Here is a 19,537-nt window from a genome sequence, read left to right as displayed (position 1 = left end):
TGTGTTGTTTTACAATGTTGCAACCGTACAGGCACTCTCTAAGGCAGAAGTGGTTATACTGATGGCAACAAAGGGAACACATAGGGGCTCATTACGAGATGGGCAGTAGCCATGGTGCTATTAGCACCATGGCTGCCTCCCATACCGTGTCCGAGTCCAGTCTTGTTCAATGGGGACTTACCGGTGCAGTCGACCCTGGCGGGACTGGTAAGTCCCCATTGAACAAACCATTCACTATTCCCATTTGAGCCCCCAGAGGGCTCAATGGGGAGGGCGCTAATAACGGGCTCGCGAATGGCAAGCCCGTTATTAGCGCCCTGATCCCTTAGCGGGACCTGTAAGGGACGTGTGGTCAGACCGCACATTCCTTACGTTTCCCTCCAAGGGACCTCGGAATCGGGCGGTAAGGGATTACCGGCACCAGTCTCCTTACCGGTGCCCGATATCCCTTACCGCCCGACTCCTAATGACCCCCATAGTCTTTCACATCACCTTGAGAAGGTGCATGAAGCGCTGAGAACAGAGCTGGGTGCCAGGCCTGGGGAAATCAGCTCCAGCCAATCAGGGGTCACAAATCCAGGGGTGAATGGCAAAGGGCAAGGGCCAATGGTAATCCTGCGACCCTGCAACAATGTATAGATAGTTTCTGGGGAAGGCTCAGGCAAACCCACCTGACATGTGAGGGCCAGTTAGATAATCTCTATATGTGCTGTCTATAGGTAATACCACCATAGCCACCCAATCAGGTGGGCTCTTAGGTTTTTTGGGGAAGAGCCTTGATTTGTGATGTCAGACCTCAATAAAAGCCCTGACACCGGCTCAGGAGCTGTGATTGCTGGGAGATTTCTGCATTTCCTGTATGATCCCTGTCTGTTATGGAAAATAAAGGGCAGTTCTAACTTGCCCTTGGCCGATTCCTCTGTCTGTATACCAGGGGTGGGGAGTGTTTCAATGTGCCCTGGGTGCTCTGAACGCTGAATGCGTAGCATGAACCCTGGTCCTCTCTGGTCTACCTAGCCAACAATACTAAGGCCACTGGGACCTTACAAGCGATTTGAAGAAATCTGTGGAATTAAAAGCAGGTATTTTAGCTTGAAAGGCCATAGCTCTGAAATTAATGAGGTGAGAAATAAAATATGTCAGGCACAGCACAAGAAAAATGGCACAATTTGCCAAACTGAAGGCTCTGCTGCTAAAACCTCAAGGAAGGTGGTCACCCTACACTGGCTTTATGTGAAACTGTAGGATGTGGCAAAGTGAATCCAGTCCAGATAGACACATGTGAGTTCCATTTGTTGTCTGGGACTGAGCAGTTTTTCTTGACTGTTGTCTTTCTAGGGTTAGCGTTGTATTTACTTATCCTGAGACGATTCAGTCCACCCGGTTACATAAAGTCTCAGTTAAGGTTTACTCTACGTAACCGCGCTTTGTTTCTCAAAATGCAAGAGCTCGAAAGCTTTCAAAATTCCTCTAAGTATTCATTTTCATATTAATGGAATTCACAAAAAAAGAGAACGTGTGGCCTTTAACCAGGTGACATCACTAAAAGTGACACCACAAAAATGAGTAGAAATGCTGGAAAGAACTATAACATTTATGCAAAAATATGAAAAATAACAAAACACTACATACAATATAGCTATAATTATCTGAAACAATTTCCTTCTCGACATCATCGTGATGGTTTTCTTCGCCTACGCCTAAATGCATACAAATCAAAACAAATGCTGTTCATGAGACACATGGATGACACAAAGGACGATGTCTGTAGATTCTGTTCAGCGAACACAGAATCCTTAAAACATTTATTAATAGAATGTCCAGCACTCAATGACTTGAGATCCCTACATCTGAGTAAATTTGCACCTAAAACTGAGAACATGGATGATCTGTGGATCCGCATTTTGAGTGGGAGCTCGGTGCATCTAATTTGCTCAGTAGTAAACTTTTTAGATAGATGAATTGATGTGAGAATAGTTGAGCGAATAATTGAAGATATGTTACTGATGCATTGTAATAAAAGTTTGTAATTAACTATATGTTACAATAAAAAAATGTAAACAAAATATAACTATGTATGGGACATACTTCCTACAAAATTGATAATCACATATATGACAAATATCTTCCTTTTGAAATAGCAAGAATCACCCATCAATAGGTTTAGACTATGCAATAATGAGCAAGACATACATCCTATTGTGCCCACACAATAATGAGCATTGTTGGTGCAGACAGCAATAAGAACTTGTGCCGCCAGAATATATCTTGAACAGCCCCGGACTGTAATGAAAAGTAGACAATACAGCATTCATGGTTGCATGCAATAATGATCAGTATTGATCACAAACAAGAAACAATACTAGACCAGGACACAGTAATATCAATGACCCCAGACAGTAAAAAAGCCCTGATCATAGAATATTGCATTTCTGGCCACAGACACTATGTACATCATTGGTCCCAAATCCTGCAGTAGTTAGCATTAAAGTCCCACCTAATAATGAGCTGATATTACAAGAGGTGGTGGGACAACACTGCTAGTAACAGCCCGCCACCCAATTAAGGCACCTATGGAATCCATCTACTTTTAGCATGTGATAAATGTAAGCAGATTCCATAGGAATCCATTTATTTTACACCTGCGTGAAAATCTCATGAAGACATAATAGGAATTATACTTTGAAGACAGAGGAGAAAGCACAGTGGAAAAGTTAATTTCACTTAGTGCCCCTTCTCCGCCTTCGAAGGAATTGAAAATAGGTCAGAGCGGTAGTTAAAAGTGTACACACATTACGCCCTGATTTTATGCCTTGATTTACTGCTCTGCCCATATAAAATGATCCCCAATGTATCCATATGAAAAATCATTAAAATACCCTTATCTGTTATAACTACCTGCACTCCTCCGATGGTCCAATATTAATTGCAATGACTCCATCTAAAAACATAATAGCTCATTTCTAATCCAAACTATTGAATGATCTGTTCTTTCTTTGTCTTCGAATCATCCTCAACTTGATTACTGACTAACTCTGCATATCATATTTGTAATCACCTGCATGATGTTATCAGATCCCCACCGATACCTCCTCACCACCTCCTACGACCCTTTTCCCTCCACCACCACTACCTCCCCTACATTTTACTACATGTAATTCTGCCTTTCATGTTTCTTAATAGCAAATCCAACAAATAAATCACGTAAAACGTAATTTCTAATTTGTTGAATTGTTTTTGTCAGTATCATGCAAGGTGTCACATCGGCACTGGTACCTCCTTTCCTTCGAAGTTGAGAAGTTGAGAAGATGAAGACGCTAGTCTGCCTTTGTGAGGGTTCCTGAAGACAATGTGATGCAGGAAACAGTTCCATGTCTTAAAATCGCGGCAAAAATGGCTGTGAATACAAAATATCGCCGCAAAAATGCTGTGGTTTTGCCGCCCCAATCATGTAAAGGATGCAGGGGACACCCCTCAACCCCTGGACCCTTATACCATTCAAGGGGAGCAGGGGACACCCCTGCAACACCCGCTCCCCTTTTATGGTATAATGGGGTACACCTTTACCGGGTCAAACCACAGCATTTTTGCTGCAATTTTTTTTGCCTGCAACATTTTTGCGTTGATTTTATTACCTGATACTGCGGGAAACCAATTAAACTCTACACTTGAATACAGGGGAGCGCTGAACCGACTCCCCACGCCACGGGACAGTCTTCCCTGATATCGTGGCATAAGGACAGTGGAAGGCACTGGTAGGGAAGGCCATACGATATCGTCCAAAGATGCCTGCTTGTGTTGAGGAATGAACAGTGGTTATCTGGAATCAACCGGTGTACAGACTAGATGCCACAGGATGGGCCACTGGAGGCCACAGGAAGTCCAAGGACCGATGCTGGTCAAGACACCTAAGGTATGGTGGAGAGGAATAGGGCCCATAGGATCCAGCCTATAAGCTAGAGCAACAGAGCACAATGCAAGAAGAAGCCAAGGAAAATTCAAGAAGGAAGGGAAAGGATGCAGAAGGATGGAGGGAAAACCCCAAAGGAACTGGGAACAAGATACAGGCAAAACAGAAGCGAGGACATAGACATGTGAAATCCACGTTGAGATGTGCAGAGTGCCATCTCAACGCTGTTTTATAAACAGCAGTAATGAAAGCTAGGCCACAAGGACGCCAGGCAAGGTTGTCCAGGCAACCTGAACACTCCGATGGATCACGCATGTGCGAAGAGCCGAACATGGCCTCCCGCGTATTTGCAGATCACCAACAATGGCGGCTCCCACGGCACTCAGCGTTCGAAGACTCTGGGAAGGAAACTGACTCCAATGCGGGCAGAGCCACCAAGAAGGCCTCTGGTCCCACAAACCATAATGCCAGGTAAGTGGAGTGACAGTCAGCTGTGAGCTTGTTGATGTACTTTAAAGCTGTGGTATTGGCAGATTGCTGCGCAGCCTAATTGGGCGCACAAGAATTCGTCGTCGATTTTTTGTTGAATTTTGCCACATGTATATTTGGGGGGATGAGTTCAGGGAAATTATTGTCAGGTGGTTACCGGGTGGGGATCTCCCCCAACATGTACGTGCAGCAAAATCAACCTGTCAAAAAAATTAATTCTGTCGACCAGATAGATTCGATACAATCAACGTAAACGAAAGCCACATGTGTGCACTTATATTGCTTTTCTATGGTACAATGGAAGTGCTGCCTACTTTGAAGGAAATGTTTCGTATGCTTTGGTTTTGGGGGCTTTTTGTTTTACTTTGGCATGTCTTGCTTTGTTTTCTCCGTAGAGATCGAGGAGCCAGAAGCAGACTACACTTCACAGTTGCACATCAACAATGTGGTGGATATTTTTGGTACTTAAATAGTATTCAGCACCTAAATGACTACAAACCCCCAAACTCATAATCTGCTTGCTTGGCGTTTCAAGTCAATAGCCTTCAACTCTCCGTGGGATGAATCCATGTAGGTATTAGCCAGGGAATGCTGCTAATCAATATTGGGGTCTGTAGTAGGTAATCCGATGTCCATGGCAACACTGATGAGTGGAACGCCCCTTCTACGTGAAACGAAGCGATAATGAGGGTGTTGTTACCTGTTGTTGCATTCTCCAGTAATGGTCCTATATCGGCTGTTTCCACAAACTTTGGGCAGCGACTGATAGGCACAACCGGTGAACTTGGAGATCGTATGCAGCTGTTCGGCAGTAAGTAGGTCTGGAGGAGGAACCAAAAAACACACATGTTACAATGGCAATAATACTACTAACACCTCTTTTACTGATCCCCCTTTGTACTTAGCAGAACCTGTCCCATCTCTTTACCAATTTCTATTTTTGATACACCCACCTGATTGCATCTCTCTTCTATATTTTCAAAGCAATCCCTTTTATTGAACCTTCCCATTTTGCGTATGAGGTAAGTCATTTTAGTGAAGATGCTAGATGGCCGCCGTCTGGATACTCAAAATAGTCTCTTGTATATTTTATACTGGAATGTCTCTTTCTGTGAATAATGAACAGTGCTGCAGTTCTTTGTTTATTTTGTCTGCATGACTAGCGAATGATATGTACATTCAAAAATGGCAAGAGCTGAGCACTGGTTATGCTTCAGTTGTACTAAAAGTTATCTTACTGAGTCTGTTGGACAGGGTTTATAGTAATTTTTTCGAATGCCATATTTTCGAAATGCCATTTTGTCGGCACAAATTTGCTGAAATTCTTTTTTTGAATATTTTCTTGTTTTGGTTTTTCTTTTAAATGGGGGGTTCCCCCCAAACTCCTGTTTCTTTTTTTTAACACTTTTTAACACTTTTGTTTACTTACAAAACAAACAAAAATCATAAAATAAAAAATAATGCATTCGAAGAAAAAAAAAAATTGGCAAAATGTTTTCGACAAAATGGTGTTTCGAAAATAAGTTTTCTAAAATATGACCAGATACCGTTGCACAGTCTCCTACTGGTGCTACTAAATAGTTGGTTACGCCTTTAAAATATGGGCTCCCACATGCTTGTTTAATTTGCAAAACCTGGGGTTTCACTCTAAGTATCCCAAGGTAATACAGACGTTGGCCCTTCGCTCATTCTGCTTCAGGGATTCTCAGCTTCACCTCACTGAGCAGGCCCAACAAGGCCAAAACATGTGTCTGGGATTGCTGATGGTACTCTTGTTTAGAGGAGAACTGCCTAGCATTTCCTTGCTGGACAGCCCAAGTGGGGGGGACCTGACTGATATGCAAATTGCTATTTCTCCTCCATGAAAAGGTGCAGTGAGCTAAAAGGTGGCAGACTCTCCTGAGTGGAAGAAATTCCATAGAACAGGATATTTGGCCCGTGTTCGTTCTCAGTAGAGGGGATCTCACACACTTGTTTAGCCTTTAAAATATGACTTCCACTTCTGGAGTCCTAGGAGTATTCTTAAACATACTGATGGTACATTTAGTTTCCCTGGACATCTCCCAAAATCCCTCACTCTGCTTCCAAATTGGGGCTTTTAGAGATTGAATTGCTACGCTGTCTTCCTTTTACTTCTCAGACTTGAAAACAGACACCAAGAGAATTCTACCCCTCTGCGTTACCTAACGATTGACTTCAATTTTTTTGTCATGGATGTCGTTTACTAGGAATATGTTATGCATCGAAGTATTTTTACTCTCAAAAACATGGACTGGCTTTCATATGTTTTGGCTTCAAATGGAGTTAACTGAGGTTTCCTTTTTTTGTTTTTCTGCACTCGTCTTGTGTATTTGGTCTCCAGCGGTAATCCCTGTGGTATTCCCACAGGTTGAAATGCAGCCTATGCATGTAAATCACTGCAAGCCTCTTGGGAAGTGGATGGTGAAAGTGGACTAGTAAATCTAGGACTGCACAAATGCAGAGAACAGTTTTGTGAAATACTGAGGGATGTATGCACAGGACCTCTTAGTATCATGAGAGTAAAGTAGTTTGGAGTATTCAGAAGCTCATGAGATAGGCCAACTATATAGTACCTCCAAAAGTACCATGGAATTGGGTGTGGGGGGCATTCTTCAGCTCAGAAACTGTGGATCTTTTTTCCACGGATTCAGTAGATGTGTTTGGGAGCGGATAGGAGCCATTAAGTGGGGGGCAGGAGTTGAATATAAACAGAGAGCCAGAAGCATCAAAAACATGGGGTCATCACAATGTCCCTGTGGCAAACCTTTAAAAAAGAGCACGGGTCACGAGTTTTCTCCTGTGAAAGACCACCCAGGAAAGGCGGCTTGAACAACAAAGGCTTCCTTGTCTGAGATGGAACATTGGACTCGGCCGGATTGTCCGGTAAGAGCAGTGCCAGAGATGGTGAAAAAAGGTAAGACAAGCATTGGCAAAGCAATAGTTTGGGCGTTTGTAGCGGTTAATTGCATGGTATATTTGGCATGGGGGAGGGAGGACGAATGGCATGGGGGACGGAAGGAGGAATGGCAGAACAGGAAGGAAGTCATTACAGCATGGGCGAATGAAGGGTAACACTGAGGGTGGGGAAACACTGTGGGGGAGGAATTAGGTACAAATGGCAGTACCAGGTGAAACAAATAGCAATACAGCCAGGCCAGCAATAGTACACGGGAGCATTGTACAACATTTGGAGGAAGGAATGACGGTGCAAAGGGCAGAAGGAATGACAGCACAATTAGCGCATCACAATTATGGCAGTAATTCCACGGAAAATGAATTACCGTTACTGCCACTTGGTCAGGCGGAATTTCCACCTGATTACAAGTGATGGTAGCAGTGTAAATCCCCATTTATTTTGGGTCCATTGGACACAATGGGGCATTTCTTGCAGAATTACCGTGGCAGAATTACCACTGCAGTAATTCCACCAATTCTGCTGTTTTTTTGGCGTTGAGGGGGAAGATTTACCTCCAGGGTTTTACTAGAGGTAAAAACTCCACTCAACGCCAAAACTCATAATTTGGCATAATGGTAACATTTACCTCCAATTTTACCACTTACTGCCATACTTATAGTGAGTCCCAATGGGAGGAAGGGATGTCAATACGAGGAAATGAAAATCTTAATTGTGTCAACACTCATCATCGCAGTGTGATTTATAAGTGAACTGGACCACACTGGGTCCTGAGATTGCAGTGTGTGGGTTTGGTGCTGCAGGTGGTGGAAGCACGTCACTGTTCCTGCCGGGACACATCACTACAGATGAGGCCGGTGAAATGATAACTCTGTGTTCAGATTTGGGCGGCTGGGGGGCTTTTGAATGACATTACCAAACCATAAAAGAACTGTATTGGTTGAAATAAAAAGTAATTCAATATTGCAAAGAGAAAATGTTACCAGTTTCCTAGAAATCCGTGACTGCTGCTTGAGCTTAAAGAGAAGAGCCAAATAAGAAAGAGTGACAGGCAGAAAAGGCGACCCACCAGGTCGATTTTTGAGAAAAACAAAGCTCTATCATTTGGTGTGTCTGGGATTGAGGAACACCTTTGGCACAAGTTGTTGAACTTTAATGAAGAAAGGCAGTTCTGTTTCAGTATCTAAGTGGGTTAATTAATTTCTAGATGGCTGAAAGAATCTTGCTAAGAATTACAGCATAGCACACTCAGCCTTCCACCCTCAAATTGGTAGAAATAATGCTTGGTGACATTATTGCTTATTAACATGCTACTATGGGAATAGGCATAAAATAAAGGTTCAATGCAAATGGGTCATGCTCCTCAGAGATTACCTGGAAAAATACAGTGAGGGAGTCAGAAAATTCTTCAATACTCATGGCAGAAGAGCAATTGCCCCAGCAACACATGTTTACAAGAAGCAGGCAGTTATGTCAGCTGCCTGTGGTGCTGAAATATGGGGTTATGTAAAGGTTCCTGAATTAGATAAAGTTGAAAACAAGTTCCTGAAAAAAACTCACTATGTCCAACCAGGAGACCCCAAATGCCACCCTGCACATGGACATTGACCTGTGTCCGGTTAATGTGGAACTCCAAATGAAACCATCGTTGCACTGGTTCCAGACTATGGTCCATGCCATCCCTGTCCCATCTGGCAAATCAGGATGGAGGCAGGAGACTAATGTAGGCCGGACATGTGTGGAGCTCTCTGTTGGACCTTAATGAAAAAGAGCTATAGCTAAATCCAACCCGGATTGATAAAGCTGAATTTCGCAGGGTGAGGAAAGAAATAAGAGCGCAGAGTAGAAGGACTATGATAGCGAACTGCCGGCAACTGCAATGGGGACCTGCCTATCTAACCCAGAAGGACTTTGGGTACGAAACATATCTAGACTTCTTGCAACCGCCATGTGCACATGCTCTGTATCTTGATTTTCGCTTGGGCATTTTGAGAGTGGCGTCCTTCACAAAATCCTGGAAGAGGGACGGAAAGGGCATGACTCCATAATGTGCTTCTGCCATAGACACTGTATGTCACGTTCTATTCTTTTGTGAGAAATACAAGGCATTGCGGTCTTTGTATCTGAAGCAAGTTCTGGGAACGGCAGGAATAATGACTGCGTCTGATGCAATTTCTTGTTTCGCTAATTCACAAGATGCGATGGTTGTTGGTAGTGTTGCAAAATGTATTCATCGGGCCTGAATGGCGAGCCAAAATCTCTAGTGGGAACTATGTAAGCTCAGGGGGACTACATGTGTAATTATTTCCTCATGGTGTAAATGGTTACTTTAAGTGAAAAGGCTTATGACAAATTGCCATGCAGGCATGCAAGTTACTCTCTCCCTGTATCAAGACAGTGTTAAGCAGGATTGCAAGTTATTCTCTCCCTGTACCATTGTCATGTAGTTCTTTCAGTTTGTATGAAAAAATATTTGTAATTGTTCTTAATGTTTCTTATCTACACGCTGTACGTATTCATGATCCTTATACGTATGTGTTTCTTTATGGCTTTGAGCCGAATAAAGATTAAATCATCATCATAACCAACTGTTTGCTAGATCTGATCTTCACTCCTGGACACTCTGCGGGTGTATTTGTGTTTTTGTGATTGGCAAGCCAGAAAAACGTTTCCCCAGAGATATTAGGTCAGCTTGGGAGTCAATCATTCGGATCCCAGCAAGAACGACAGATCACTTTGGTAACGGAAACACTCTGTGGTAGAAACGTCGTGAAGCGCACATTTGTCTAGGAGAGCAGGCCTTCGAGTAAAAAACTTCTGCATAGTTGAGGAGCAGGATTCAATGCGATATTTCTGCATTTTGAGGGCCGCCTACCAAAACGCCGATTTTTTTTCGGCTCATTAACGCTCTCGACCTTCCCGGCAACCATGCCCCTGACCCCAGGACTGCCCACGCCCCCACCCCTGCCCACCCCAGCGGGTTGAATTAGAAGGTGGGGGGTTTCAACGGGCGAAACACCCTTCCTCAGCCGCTGCATCCCTCCCCACCAAAGCATTTCCCCTCATTCCACTACCACATAAAACACACATACACAAACACGCAGTGACATTTACCCCACTCCCCATTACAAACATTCCAATTGCCCCATCACACAGACATACTGACACACACACAAACAAAAACCCACACACACAACCACTCACCTGGAGCTCCCGCGACTGCTATTCCTGGCTCCAAACGTGCCTGTCAGCCCCTGCACGCACTTATACGTGGGAGGAGGCGTGACAGTTTGATTTAGAAAGGCCGCTCCGGGCGGTCTTTGTAAATCATATTTTTTTTTTATTTCGGCTTTTGTAAATCGATGTTTTCACTGCGTACGGAGGAGCAGACCACACACAATAAGCCATTGTTCCGTGTAAGATTAGGGGTGACCTGAATGCATTCAGTAACCGCCCACCCCCCCCCCTAACACAGGCAAACCAATTTGCACAAACACAAATCTCATACTTAAGCCTAAAAACGCACACACTTTTTGAAAATTTTCCTTAGGATGATGGCCGCCCGCCACTCTTCCCTTTCGTCAGGATGCCTCGAGCCCTTCTTGTCACACTTAAATAACTGGTCATTAGACAAAGCATCTGGGGGTCTTTGGTGGGCCGGATGTTTCCAGTTCATTTGTGTATCTGTATCTGTTCTTTTTAATTTCCTCAGCCAGCCATTGCTTAGAGCAAGCCTTGGATTCGTGATTTGGGTCCTGGGTCGACGTTCCATTAGGTACCGGGTGGGGAAGTATGTTGCCAATGTCTCTGCCCCTCTTCCGTGCAGCCTCCCTCTCCACCATACTTTGACATGCCCATCATGAGTGCTGGCAGATTATCAGCCTCCTGGCATCTGAGATCCAAGCAACTTAACAGGTACATTATTCGCTGGTGGACATCAGAGAGAAATGCGTAAAGTGAACAGAGTGTCCATACACAAACCAAAACTGTTGGCTTTGTAAATGTTTGTGTATAGGCCTACTTCAGTGCAAGGAATAGATGCAAATCATATGGCTGGAGTAACACTTTGTTAAAACATTTGTATTACACCATCAGCATCCATAGCTTCAATGAAGCCATTAACTCTCAGCAGACTAATTAGAAATAACACTGGAAGCCCAAAGTCTGATGCTACTGCTTGATAGATCTAGCTCAAAGAGATGACACGACAATGTGTTTTGGGTGGGGAGAGGCAAGTAGTGGGTGGGAATGGCATTAGACAGTCAACAGGTTGATAATTAACCAAAAACACCTATAATATGTGTATACCTTCTCGCATCATCTTCACTCCTAGCTGCCCCCCAATATATTTTGGGTTGTACTTGACACAGAATCAAAACTAAAATACAGATAATAAATATACGCCAGTGTGGATTAAAAACCACATTGGTTTTCTTAGTTGTACTGTCTCTGGCCTCTGCCTTAACAGAAGTCCCACAAAAATGTTATTACTGGTTCATGGCCGCTACTGTGAGAGCAGTGCACTTCCAGCAAGCAGGAGGAGCAGGCAGGACTGGCAAGGGCAGGGGCATCCGACGAGCTGGATGAACCGGGTGGGGATGACCACGCGCAGCAGGAATGGAGCAGAGAAATGGCCGCTGCACCATGAAAGGAATACCCATGAAATACAATTGCGCACTTAATGCCCCCGGTCCCTATGGAATTGCCACTGCTGGGAATATTGTCAAATTCACATCTCTGTGCTTCAGCATGCCTACTCTCAGCCTCCATTTCGGGCGTTATTTAGAGAGATTATGTTCTCAGCTCTGAAAGACTAAAGTTTATTGTTCCTTTGGCTTCACTCTGAAGTCCTCACATGAAAGTAGGCACTAATTGTGCTTGCCACTAGTGGGCTGTAGTTTTCACCTCTGTGTCCAGTGTCCAGGAATGTACTTACAATATAAGGGAGAGTTCTTAATCCTAGTAAGCGATTAAGATCTAAAGCACATGGAAAGTTCCCCTACTAGGAATCCAATTCACATTGTACTAATTTCTAGTCCTTCAAAAGCAACACTACATTTGTAAATAGAAAAGTACATTTCATTTTTTTCAAACAAATTCTTAACAATTCATTTTTAACAAAGGTCTGGGAGCCCCTCTACCGAGAACGAACATGGCTAAATACCCTGTTCTCTGGGTAGGTTCCCACTCAGGAGGCCGAAACACACGTCTGAGGTTGTGTATGGTACTCAGAGGAGAATTGCCTAGCATTTCCATGCTGGACTGCCCTTGTGGGTGGGACCAGAATGATATGCAAATGGCTATTTCTCCTTTGGTAAGGGTGCAGTGAGCTACAATGTGGCTGTAGACCCTCCTGAGTGACCCTCCTGAGTGGGAGAAATTCCATAGAACAGGGTATTTGACCCATGTTCGTTCCCAGTAGAGGGCCCCCATACCCTGGCTTGATTTGTAAAACGTGGGGCTTCGCTCTAAGTAACCCAGAGTAATCCAGACATGGACCCCTGGCTCACTGCACCTTAGAGAGGCTCAACTTCACCCAACTGAGGAGGAAGTCTGAAGCACATTTCTGGGATTGCTAATGGTACTCTTGTTCAGAGGAGAATTGGCTAATATTTCGGTGTTGAACTGCCCTTGTGGGTGGGACCAGACGGATTTGCAAATGGATATTTCTCTTCTCTTAACGGTGCAGTGAGCTAAAACGTGCTTGAAGACCCTCCTGAGAGGGAGACATTTGATAGAACAGGGAATTTGACCCATGTTTGTTCTCAGTAGAGCAGCTTCCATGCCCCTGTTTAAACCATTTTCTATACATAAATCAACCTCAATGTATCATTTAATTTTGTGAAAATGTTAATATCACAATAGTATAAAACAACCCCTAATAATGACACTGAAGGAGATGTATAGGTGTGTGTTACGGAGGAGGTTGCAAGAGGTGTTGAAGTAGAGAGAACAATCAGAGAGGGGGATGAAGGAAAATATTAGGTTGAAGGGGGAGAGGAGCAGACACACCAGAAGACTGAGGGTGTCAGTGGAGATGGGGTGGAGGGACAAGCAAGTGAGTGAAACACTGAAAATGTGGAAGTGAGCCAGAAACAAGCGGGGAGAGCAGAAGGTGCAGGACATGTCCCCCTTAGGCACAAGATCATTGTGACTCATCACAGAGATAGACAAGCATGTCAGCCAGGACCTTGAAGGCACCCTGCCGGAATCTGTAGAAAGCTCAGGTGGCCACCCTCTTGATGCAATCACATGGGCTTATCCAGCTGGACCACAGCCCTCATTTCCACCGTTGTTCAGGTCTAACATGCAAGGGCACATGTGACCCCAACCCCCAGGCAGTGGCATTCCCAGTAGTAGAGGATGAGAAGCAAATTATCTGAATCCAAAGAACAAAGGGCCAAGAAAGAAATGTGGGGACACTTACACCCCAAGATTGTGGGTGTCCGAGAAGTGACTATGTATCCCGGTAAAGGGTGCCCACATAGAGAATTACAAAACTCACAGACTTGCTATTTGAAGCCAAGAACAAGCCATTCTGTTGTTGTATTATATTTTCCTTAGTTACCCCACTGTTGTAATGAGTCTTACTAATTCTGTATTTTTTAAAACCTGAACTTCTGTGCCTATCTCATTTTGGTGTCCCTTGCATTTGTGACAAACTGCTGTCCCTGCTTTCTTTCTCTCACCAGATTTCAGTGTTGAATGCCTATCTGTCATCATGTCTGGGCTATTGCAATAACTCGATCTGATCCTTCTGAGCTATATACAAAGGGTACAGAATCTCGCAGCTAGATTCATTATGGAAACACGCCATGGTGTGAAATGTCACCAGGGCTTCATCAGCTTCATTGCTTGGTCCTGAAGGTACGACATGCACAAAAACGCAGATACCTCAGTCATCGGCGTAGGGGAGCAAGGGGACGCATTCTCCATAGTCAATGCCCCATCACCCCCACCCTATTGGAATGACAGACAAGGAGCCACAATTGGGAACCCATGCACAAGTTTATGCGACATGTCCACACCACGTCGACTATATGTAAAACGATATGCACTCAGACAGCCATTCAGAAGATACCCTCATGTTGAAACAGTGGATAGGGTGAGCAACCTATCAAGAAGGATGTCCCTTGTCGAGTTGTCGGAAAGCAGCCATGAATAAATTGGTGCATGACATGGATGTACGTTAAATAAAGTCTTATAACAACAAAAGAATGTCTGAAAGAAGATATATGAACTTATCTTGAAACTATATGAAAATACTTAAGAATGATGATGTAATTGGAATACTAAGAGAAACATGTACTCCATGATGCAGTATTTACGAGTACAAAGGAGAATGAAATGTTCACTGGTAAATAATTGTAAATACACTGAAACAAAAGGTAGAAAGAATACATAGAAGCTTGCTTATGAGAGGTATATATATTCAACCTTTAGGGCTACCATCTGAACAAGATGGATGACGACTCATGTCAATCAACCCAGCTACCTCAAAAATACAAGCACAGAGTTTTAATATGGAAAGACGATGAAGAAGCTTTTCTCCTTGCAGAATAGGGGAGTACATTGGCTTCAAATTAAGGATGCTATTTCGAGAGATGAAGGAAAAGCACAAAGGGAGTCTACGAGCAGACCATGCGCAAAGACGTATTTTCCAAAGGTTAGAAGGAATAAGAACATTTACTGATGCCAAATATTGGACAATTACAAAGGCATAAAGTCAATATGGGATAGGGTGAGCAAGTCTCTAAAGGCCAAGAAGAGAACTGCACCCAGCAATAATTGAATCAAATAATGTTAAAAGCACCGTTGATATGGCTAAATTTGCGGTCTTGTAATACGTGATGAAGAGCTCTCAGGCATGGGCTATTCATTAGGCCTGTAGCTAGGATAGCAGTGTACCTACACTGCCTCGAATGTCCCAAAACAGTGCAGACTGGCAAGGTCAGCCGTAAAACAGAAGACAATGGCATGAGGCCTACTGAAAGAGGCTGCCCTAATTGGGAAACAAAGGGAAAGCTGACGTATCTCCAACCACCCGCATTTCGTTTCTATGTACGTGGTGCTAGCAAGCCGAATATCCAAGGTTGGATTTGGGTTTCTAACCAATTAGAATAGCCAGCCAAGCACTTTTACATACAATGTTGCAAAGTATTAGTCCGTTGCTACATTTTCTGCTATGACGAGTACCCCAAAAAATGTGATTAGAAGTAGCTCACGGTGTACCACCAATGAGGGACTAACACACACATTTTCTATAAGTGGACAGGATCCCATAATCCAATCCCACCCCTCGATAGGTATTTGAAGTTTGCCACATAGGATGACGTCAAAGATTACGCATCTAGTATTATATAAGCTAAAAATAAATGATAGGACAGTATGATCCTGCATGAGTCAATTGATGAATGTTCATTCGCCGCTTGCTTTACTTCTTGAGATTAAAGCAGTAATTGACCATCTCCTTTGAGCCTGTCTGGTTATTGGGTCCAAAGTACTTTATTGGTCATTCCATCTAGCGCAACAAATGATTCAAGGTGCTAGAGCACATAGGTTTAAGCATTAAGTTCCTTCCCACCCTGTTCGGTTTGCAACTCCCTACCTTCTTCGTCAGACACTTTTTTTCTCTTCAAATGGGGAGGCTGCTCTTTCTCAGACAAAGTTGTATCCCTTTAGGATGCACTTCCATTGCACTTCAGAAAACGACACAACATGGGCCTCATTTCAAGTCTGGCGGTAGCCGTGCCTGTTTTACAGGCACGGCTACCGCCAAACTCGGTACCGGCAACGCCACCCGCGATTGGGCAATAACCGGCCCATTACGAGTTGAATGGGCCGGTAATTGCCCATTCGCGGGTGGCGGTATTGCCGGGCTCCCGATCCCCATTCTGTCCCATAGGGCAGAATGGGGGTGGGGAGCATGGTTGCACCAGCACCGTTGATAACGGTGATGGTGCAATCACGAGTCCTGCTCGCGGGTGCCGCACAGCCCGCCAGGTTACACCTGGCGGGCTGTCAGGCACCCACGACCAGAACTCTTAATTCAGCAGTACGGTCTGAACGGTGCCCGGCATCGTTCATACCGTTACCACCAACATTATAATGAGGCCCAATTTGTTGCAATTTCCAGAACATTTAAGAAACTCACTTATGTACTGAATATTAGACCACAATTGTTTTCTTCAATAAAAGTTTAAAGGTTTCTAAACAACAAAGAAAAACAGGAAGCTGTCAATTTAACAAATCACAAGAACATGATACTCAGCTCAGGGTCTATATGACCATCTCCTAATGTTGATACAACTATTCCCACAGCGGAGCAAGTAACAGTTAAACCAATCACCGATACCCAAACAAAGTAGCGCAGTCGGGTGAGACAAGACACATAAGGAAGAGAGAGAAAAGAGAGAAGGAGAAAGCCCTTTTCATATTACCTCCACCTGCTGCTATCAAAAGCATATTACAGCACCACAATGCTCCTGCCTGTGGTGGGGATCTGTGCTTTAGAAAAAATATAAAATGCACAGATTGGTGGACTTTGCTTTGTACGTTCCGAACCTGATTGCAAGACCATGAGCCTCACCTACTGGCAGTACGCCACCCTGCCAGCTTAACCTTTGGTTATCCAGTAGTGTTGGGAAGACAGGACTTATGCTGTTCTGGGAATATTCTGCATATTTGGTTCCTTCCCAAACTCCATTCCTGTCCTGCACTTAAATCCTTGTATTAAAAAGTGACAACATGATGATCACTGAATGTGTGCAAAAGAGACATAAATGCAATTGCTGGTGGGATGGCCATTTGCACAGAAAGGTGCAGAGTTGATGCACTTCCAACCTGTAGCAGGTAGGGAGTACTGTTCAAATTAATTATTGTACTCTCTGTACTTTCGTTTTTTCTACACACACGTGAACGGAGAATAGCACAGGGGCAACGTGCGGGTCTTGGAAGCAAGATCACGCAGAGCAACAGAGGCTCGAATCCTGGATCCATGCTTCGAAACCGAACTCAGGTATGATTTTGTGTTATTAAAACCCAATTAAATAAATAAATACTACTAGACTGAATGGTATGTTTCTATGCAAAGAAATATGTTGTCCAATGTACATTATACCTTAAGAAACTTCTGTTATAGCTGGTCTTTTTTGCTCAGTTGAATATGTGTGAGTGAGAAGGTTTTGGTACATTTACTGTAGTAATCTTTTCTGTAGGATTTGTGCAATTACGTTTTCTGTTGTTGCACAAAGTTACAGTCATGGGCGTTCGTATAACACACTACTAGAGACACCTTATACCATTTGTAGGTTGGATAACGATCACTGGGTTTTGTTGCACAAGGATTCACGTGTGTGCAATTGAGTTGTTTACATCGGATGTTGCCTTTTGGGTTTAGCAAAGGTGGAGAGTGCATTGCTCACAGTGAAGCGAGGGTCTCTGAAATGGCATTTGTGACCCCTATACGCATGCCAACCCGAAGACTGAGAAATGAGAGATGCCAGTCACTGTTTGGCCAGCCCCCAGGAGGGCTAATACATCCAACATATGTGAGCAGATATTCTCTTAGACAACCATTCAAACCCTATCCAGCTGATGTCTTCACAGACACAGGTGCCTCAACACTGGACCTGGTTGACTAACGATAAATATCCAGCGGTGCTGACGTCATTAGAGACACCACGACATGGTACCATTAGCCACAAAGCAAACTCGCATCCCTGCACAAAGTTACAAAGACACACGTGCACACTTGAAGAACATGCATACATAGTTCTGTAGATAGAGGACAGATACATGCACACACTCTTTTCTTTTCATTAGCCAAATGCAAAAATGCAGAAGCACATGAGAGCAAGAGTCACCCAAAACAAGCTTACAGCCGCCTATTGCAACTAACCATATGGAACTTCAAGGACATATAAGGAACCTGGAAGAACCGAATACCACTAACCTCAAGAGAAAGCAATACAATATACAAGTGTTATGTTGGGAGCATTATAGGAAGATTGAAGTTGCGTATGCTCCAGCATATCCGGGCCATTAAACATGTTGATCCAACGTACCCTATCGCCATGCATTTCAAACAAATGCATGATGGGAAATTAGATGGCGTTACATTTTTTGGAATACACACAATAGCCAAACACCCAAGGGGTGGTAACAGAGAATTGGCACTTAGACAATTGGAAACTAAATGCATCCTGGACCTAGAAACTAAAAAACCAAGAGGTCACAATTTAGATGAAGAACTGTAGACCTTTCTGGGCATCTAGCATCGATGGATAAGATCATTGTTATTATTATTATTTTTGTAATGTAGACGTTCTTTAATTCTAGGAGATGCATGTTTATCTTTATGCTTGGCATTCCTCATTCACATCTTGGTTACATCTAGGAAACATTGTTTATAGCATTGTCTAGTGAAATTTCTCACATATGAAGTTTCCACCCTGTACTGTATGAGATCACTGTCATGTCATTTCATTTTACTGATGTAGTAGCGTCTTTCTCCACCATTTCTTTTCTCCTTTTCTCTTTTACAGATCTAGTCTCTATTTGCCTTTTGGTTGCACAGGTTTCTTAAGGTCTGTTGGTTTGTCTGTTCTTGTATTTTATATGCACAGGGGACACCCTGTGGTCCACTTTTCAGGTTGTTTTAATTGTATTGATACTCCTGCAGTACCCCTGACATATTTTTGGATATTATTTGGGATAGCTTTTTAGAATTAGAACTTTTTTCTCTCTGATTTTTTTTTTTGTAATTCTGTTCCACTAGGAGTGTTTATAGGTTAAGCATATTGGGATATTTATAACAGTCTCTTTCTCTTTTATAATTACTCCATTGGACTCATAAACATTGGCAGGCTTCTTATATGAATTACACACCAACACTATGCCACAGTATGGAATACGTTACCACCTGCTATTTTCTTCAGGACCTTGCACTCAGCACTTTATTGTAAGGATGAAAGATGTGTGTGAGATTTCAGTAGATTAGAGGTTTTATTGTAACACCATATTACCTGATATCTTATTCTTAACAGTATCGTTGCCTGTGTTTGCATCAAATGAATATAGTTTATTACTATTTGGTTGATTTGAACAAGTCGAAATGTTTACCATTGAAGTTTACAGGCAATAAGCACTTTATCTATTAGGAAACAATGCAATGGTAATAATATATGCCAGTCAGATGCTGC

General features: G+C 43.3%; 1 protein-coding gene across 1 annotated transcript in view; it reads right to left on the bottom strand.

Annotated features, from left to right (window-relative positions):
* LOC138488096 (myeloperoxidase-like) overlaps positions 1–19,537 on the bottom strand; it is a 156,931-nt gene that overhangs the window by 74,641 nt on the left and 62,753 nt on the right. Inside the window, exon 5 of the mRNA XM_069614852.1 lies at positions 5,100–5,220. Within this exon, the coding sequence (XP_069470953.1) occupies positions 5,100–5,220 (121 nt within the window). The remainder of the gene's footprint in view (positions 1–5,099; positions 5,221–19,537) is intronic.

Source organism: Ambystoma mexicanum, chromosome 9 (genome assembly GCF_040938575.1).
Source record: "Ambystoma mexicanum isolate Mex_15411 chromosome 9, UKY_AmexF1_1, whole genome shotgun sequence".
NCBI classification, from domain to species: domain Eukaryota; kingdom Metazoa; phylum Chordata; class Amphibia; order Caudata; family Ambystomatidae; genus Ambystoma; species Ambystoma mexicanum.
This window is presented reverse-complemented; position numbering and strand designations above follow the sequence as displayed.